A 6635-nucleotide genomic window follows, 5' to 3' on the forward strand; every position below is an offset into this window, starting at 1 on the left:
TCAAGTATAACAATATTTTTAACTTGCCTATTTTAAATATTTCAAATAAAAACAAATACCCATGGCCACCATTTTACTCCAGGAAAAATTGGCCCATTTATTTTAAATATTTCAAATATAATCAAAATAGTTCATTATCAATATTTTACTCATTGAATTTGATACTTCCAACTTAACTATGAATGCGCTCTATTTTAAAATAAGCATACTAAAATTTATAATCTTTAAAAAAATTATAAATTAAAAAAATTTAATAATGCAAAGAATACACACAATCTAACCGTTAACCGTTAAAATTAAAGATTTAAAAGCAGTTTTTCATTTTCTAACTTCTGATCTTATACTTGCATCACAAATACTCATATTACAAATTCTTAACTTCATAAAGAACCATAAACCTGCATGACAAATACTCATATTACAAAAATTTTAAGCTTACAAAGAACCATAAAAGATCACTATCCATATAGCTCTGAAACATTCGATGCAAATTCAACAAGATCTTTATTATTTACTATGGAGCGTAAGATTTGCAACAACACAACGTTTGCTTTTACTAAATTGCTATGAAACATTCGATTTAAATTGAAGAAGATCTTTCCGTGGAAAGTAGTGGATGTATTTCAGTTGCAGGTGGGGAACCGAATGATGGAGGAGGATTGGGTACGTCGTCTCCATTTCCTTCTAACATTTGAACAACCCTGCTCATGCAGGGACGATCTTTCTGATTATATTGAATGCACCATAATCCAACTTTCGTCAGCCTCTTCACCTTCTGCTGATCTTCTGTTTCAGTTTCTTCTCCTTCTCTAGATCTCTCTAATTCCTCACTCTGGAGCAGCTTGAAAGCCCGTTGGGGAAAGAAAAACTGGCTGGAACGGCTCGCCTTCCAATCAATGCTCTTTCTCCCCCCAACAATCTCTAGTATAAGTATGCCAAAACTGTAGACATCTGATTTATCTGTAACAGGGCGCAGATTTGCGACACACACCTGTGGCGCAACATATCCAGGCGTCCCTATCCCGGCTGTCATTGATACATGATCGTCTTCCTTCCCACAAAGTTTTGCCAGACCAAAATCAGAAACTTTTGGCGTGAATTCTGCGTCCAGCAATATGTTGTGAGGTTTGATGTCGAAGTGTATGATGCGCTTCTCGCAATCTTGGTGTAAATATGCAATTCCACGAGCCGCACCCAAAGCAATTGAATACAATTGTTCCCAGTTTAAGACTTGCTCCTTTTTCTTACTAAATATAAACTTATCCAGAGATCCGTTGACCATGTACTCATATAACACAACGCTTGTAATGTTTTCAAAGCAATACCCCGACAGCCGAACCAAATTCAAGTGACGGACGCATCCAGTGGTTGCCACTTCGTTCATGAATTGGACCTCGCTGTGCCTTTGCTTGTCCAGTATCTTGACTGCCACTAAAGCTCCGTTTGGAAGTTTTCCTTTATACACCACACCAAAACCTCCTTCTCCCAACTTTTCTGCAAAGTTGTTTGTGATCTTCTTGAGCTGAGAGTGTGTATATCTGGTTGGCATTTCATAAGCATATTGCTTTAGGAATTTCTCAACCCTTCAAGTAGAGCTGCCGGGAGGAGATTTTCTTCTCTTTACATAAAACCATAAGAACACTAGTAATGCTATTACTGTCAGCGCAACTCCGACGGAGCAACCTGCGGTGGAATGAAGAGATTGATATCCATGTCATCTACGTCCAACCCTGAAGATAATTTTAGTGGAAAAAAAATGCAAATTCACCCATTAGGTTAAATCAGAGATATTAAAAATGAAAAAATCATATAGTTTACCTATTATAATCGCTGACATGTTTCCGCAATCTCTTGTACCTGCAAGAATCCACAGTTTTTGGTAAGTGAAATCACAGACTTTGCGTCATAATCAAATATGTAGAAAGCGATAGGGTAACCTACCACTGCAGGGGCATTTGTGTGGATGAGATGTGCCATCGCGACAATGGCAAAGAAATATTGATGATTCGGATTTGTTATAACCACAAACCCCTTTACTATTCGAACAAACGGCACAGCGTTGTTCTCTTTTGGGGTCGACATTCCATGTTACCTCAAAATCCTGCGCTAGTTACGTCTTATTATTAATGGGGCGCTGCTGAGAGACGTTCTGACTCACTGGTAGTTGAAATGAATTACAGAAAGGTGTCCCCTCTACATTTAAATGGGGACTCAAACTGTAGTACCAATCATCTCCACATAAACTCAAATTATGCACTGGCAATCCACTAATGTTCTCAGGAACTTGATGGCACCGCTTCCAAAGTGTGAGATTACTGTATGTAGGGAGAACCGGAAAATGAGAGCCAGACCTCTAGAATTGAGAGTAGTTGCCTGAAAGATTGCAATTACCGCCCCAGACATTGTCGTTAACAATTGTCAATATTTTATAATTGCTACTATCAGCCAAGAAAGAGGACTCCAATATGTGATATTCGTTCCCACCGATTTCAATCAGAGTATGGCTCTCGTAATCACACGACTGTAACTGAAAGTCAGGGTCACCGCAGCCGCTGCCATTTATGCCGAAAGGATACTCGAATTCAACGTCCCCACATGTAGATGTAGTCGAAATACAGTCATCGTACTGACTGCCGGGACATGATGTTAAGGAGCAGAGAAGAAGAGCACAAAGATGAACAGTGGGAGACATTGAATTAGGAAGAAGAAGAAGAACACGTATTCTTATGATGTGCCCTCCTGTGGGAGATAGAAATGAATGAGTAATGTCTTCAACTTCACAGAGGAGGCGAATACAAGAAAATGTAAGAAGGGTTCTGCAAATATACAAAGAAACGAAAGAGATTGAATTGGACAAAGTCAGGCTTCAATAGTTCCGCGTGGAAATTTCTCCACTGATTGGGTGGAGACACTGACCCTCTTCCAAACTCATGACCATTCATTTTTGAGATATTACCTCAATATCCATATTTTGAAATTGAAATGAGGTTTTGAAAGTTGCCGAACAGCTAGTCCAACGATACAAGACATGTCAACGAAAGATGGTCATTGCTTTTTGAAGATTAGAGTATATATAGAAATCTCTCTAAATTAATATATTGAAGATGGAAAATTTGGGGAGATAATATTTGAAGATGGGAAAGGTAAAATGTAATGTAGAAAGTTTGTTTCACATTTGTGTCTTAGATTAGTTAGATTAGAGTTAGTTTTTATTTTTTATGAGATGGTTTTAATTTCTTTAAATTGAATGTAAAATTATATATTTCTGATTTTATGATTAAGGAGATATAATGTACTACTTGGGCAGTGTCCAAGTGTAGCTTGCTCACTTGTGAGTTGCTAGTTTCAGTGTGTAAGTCTCATTTTAATTTTGTCTTTCCATTTTTTAAGATGGTATCAAAGCTTGGTGAGTTGAGTTTGTGGTGAGAGAGCCTTGGTAGCTAGATAGAGAGCCCTGGTCGTTGAGATGGGTATGTGGAGAGCCGTGGTGGCTGAGAGCCCTTGTGGACGAGATTGGAGAGTGTGTAATCTTTGGTTGCTGAGAGCCTTGGTCTTGGTTTAATTGTCTTTGTGACAGAGCGCTAAAATTTTGAGGAAGCCTGACCGGTGTTGGTTTTAGGGGTCAAACCCATGATGATCAGCGTTGGCTCTGCACTGTGAAATAGTGTTGATCAGCTCTAGTTTTAGGGGGTCAAACCCGAACTGATCTAGAAAACTTACAAAAAAAATTGTTAACGCGACCTGTAGTACGGTGAAAGGGTGCTGGTGATTTTTGCCTGCTGGAGGCTGGCCGAGACCAGAAGTGCCTGAGTTGGTGGTCTTGTCCAACATTTTTTGAAGGCCATCTGTCTAGATTTGGATCCGTAGCACCCGGATCTAGAACTATTGAAGGATCTAGAGTTTGATCCGCAAGTTAGTTATTGGAGGATCGAGAATTCGATCCGCAGACCGGCTATTAGAGGATCGAGAGTTCAGTCCTCAAATCGACTGTTGCAAGATCTGGAGTTAGATCTGTAGATCAACTATTGGAGGATCTGGAGTTAGATCCGTAGATTGACTATACATTAATGAGAGCAATATGCTCAATGGGACATGTTATGCCAACTGGAAGTTCAAGTTGCAGACGTTGCTCAAGGGTTCTAGTGTGTGAACAATTGCAAACGAAGATGAAGTAAAGTCGACTACAGCCATTGGTGCTACAGTTGTATCAGTTCAAGATTGGGAAAAGATGTCGTTAAAAGACAACATAATCCCTCACATTCGAGAATGCAAAATCGCCAATGACATTTGGATGACGCTCAAGGATGTCTATGAGATGAAAAATAAAAATCGTTGGTTGCATCTGAAGAGTAAGATTCTCTCCATCAGAATGGAGGAGAATGAATCCGTTGTTGCATTCATCTCACGAATCAAAGAACTGAGAGACAAGTTGAGTGACATAGGGGAGAAAGTGTCCAATATAGATCTCGTCACAATTACCTTAAATGGTATGATAAAGGATTATCAAATGTTCATTATAGGGCTTGCGGCGAGGGAGAAATCTCCCACCTTTGAAGAGTTGACAAGGATCTTGATGCAGGAAGAAGAGAGGCGTATGAATTTGAAGCCTCAGAATGCAAATCTGGCGTTGGTGGCAAAGAAAAAGTTCTTCAAAGGGAAACCAAGAGGAGGACAAAAAAGCAGTGGTCCATCCCAGAAAAATCCATTTCAAGGTATGTCATCCACTATAAATGATTCAGGAATTAAGTGTTTTTACCATGGCAGAACTGGTCATATTGCTAGAGCTTGTTATAAAAAGAAGACTGGTGAAACCAAACATAGACACAAGAGGAACACAGGGAATTTTGTTGGCAAAGATCAGAATCATGATCTTAAATTATTTGTGTCTAATGCTGCTCTTTCTATTGAGACCGATAAGGTTGAAACCTGGTTTGTGGATTCTGGAGCATCCACTCATATGATAGGTAATAAACACTGGTATGAAAATTTTAAGGAGACTAACAATGGTTCTAACATCTACCTTGGAGATGATAGAGCATATAAAATTAAAGGGTATGGAGATATTCCTATAATATTGCCTAATGGTAATATTAGGCGTATTTAGAATGTCATGTATATACCTGGTGTTAAAAAGAATTTGATCTCTATCTCCATGATTGCAGATCAGAATTTAAAGGTAGAATTTTTAAAAAGCTTATTATGTTATAAGGGATTTGATGGATCATCAATCGGCCGCATCAGGAGTACGAGTTGGGGGCCTTTATAAGTTGAATGTTACAAGCGTGCCACATCAAGCTTTAACTTCAACGACTATGACTACAAAAATGGTTTGGTCACATCAACCTTTATGATTTATTGTTGCTACAGAAACAAGTCATGGGTGATGGAATTCTTGTTTTAAAGAGTGAAAATATTGATTGTGAAGGTTGTGCACTCGGGAAAATGCACAGGGAGGAATTTCCCTCTAACTTAAATAGGAGAAAGAAAGATATACTCGAACTTGTGCATAAATATATATGTGGACCCATGCAGACAAGGTCCTTAGGTGGAGCTTATTATTTCTTGTTATTTGTTGATGACTACACAAGATATTCTTGGGTATACTTTCATGAAATGAAAAGTCATGCTTTTGAATATTTTAAATAGTTTAGAAATATGGTTGAAAAACAGACAAGGAAAGTCATCAAAATTATCCGCTTAGATCAACAGAGAGAATACAGGCTTGGAAACTTCATCAAATATTGCAGATATCATGGGATAGCACAACAGTTTATAGTACCCCACTCTCCACAGCAAAATGGGGTTGCAAAGAGTAAGAACAAAACTCTGGTGGAGTGTGCACACAGCATGATAAAGGGTAAGAATCTATCCAATGGTTTTTGGGCAGAAGTAATTAGCACTACACTGGTCCTCAAGTTTCTAAACTGGTCCTCCAACTTGTAGGTTAATTTTGACTGCCTTCCCGGTGTCCAAATTGAGCTTAGGATAGCGCATTGGAAATCTTGTCCTGTCTAGTTTACAAATGTATCTTCAATTTCCAACATGGACTTGATTTTCCCCTCCAAAATTTGATTCTCCCAAAACTGGTCAAACATGTAGAATGAGGGTGCAAAAATGAAGTGTTATCTTGCAAGAACCTTTTGGAGGTCTTCCTCAACTCCCAATTGAGCTCATGATAGCTCATTGGAAACACCTTTATTCCTAGTTATCATTTGACTTATCAAGAAAGTCATTTGGACACTTCATCGAGGAGAAAAATGGATTTTCCCAAGGTCACTCCAGAAGTGCAGCAACTCTCTTGTAGAACTTGTATTTTTGACATTTCTACAAAACCATAACAACTGTGTAAAAACTGAAGGAGGCTTTTCATTCTTGGACTAATATGGATAAAAACTTCTCTTAGTTTTATAAAATTCATCTTTGTTTGGTTGGAAATATACTTGGAAGCAAAATTGGCCCTATGTGTGGCAAATGATTTGTCCCTTCAAATGACTTCTTGAAAAATGATGGAGACATGATGTTTATGAGTTGGAATTGCCTAATACTTTATGAAATGACCTCCCTTAGGCCTCCTCTGCTCAGATGTCTCTGATTCTATAGCCAACCCTAGCTTAGTGGGAGAGAAAATTAGGATT

The 6635-nt window shown here is 38.5% G+C and overlaps 1 protein-coding gene and 1 pseudogene across 1 annotated transcript; one reads left to right on the forward strand and one right to left on the reverse strand.

The window, feature by feature from the left end:
* Positions 1–580: 580 nt before the first annotated feature.
* Positions 581–1549, reverse strand: LOC149244440 (rust resistance kinase Lr10 pseudogene; annotated as a pseudogene).
* A 2679-nt stretch (positions 1550–4228) lies between these two features.
* LOC149244441 (uncharacterized) lies at positions 4229–5104 on the forward strand. Its single transcript, XM_089371543.1, has one exon. The coding sequence runs from the start codon at positions 4229–4231 to the stop codon at positions 5102–5104; it is 876 nt and encodes a 291-aa protein (XP_089227669.1).
* The last annotated feature ends 1531 nt before the right edge of the window (positions 5105–6635 follow it).

Source organism: Pinus tabuliformis, chromosome 8 (assembly GCF_031772625.1).
Source record: "Pinus tabuliformis cultivar Carrire ecotype Pingquan chromosome 8, CPIR1, whole genome shotgun sequence".
In the NCBI taxonomy this organism is placed as follows: Eukaryota; Viridiplantae; Streptophyta; class Pinopsida; order Pinales; family Pinaceae; genus Pinus; species Pinus tabuliformis.

What these genes read in the sequence shown, in the direction of transcription:
- LOC149244441 (XM_089371543.1), top strand. Translation starts at nt 4,229, where the DNA reads ATGTCGTTAAAAGACAACATAATCCCTCACATTCGAGAATGCAAAATC.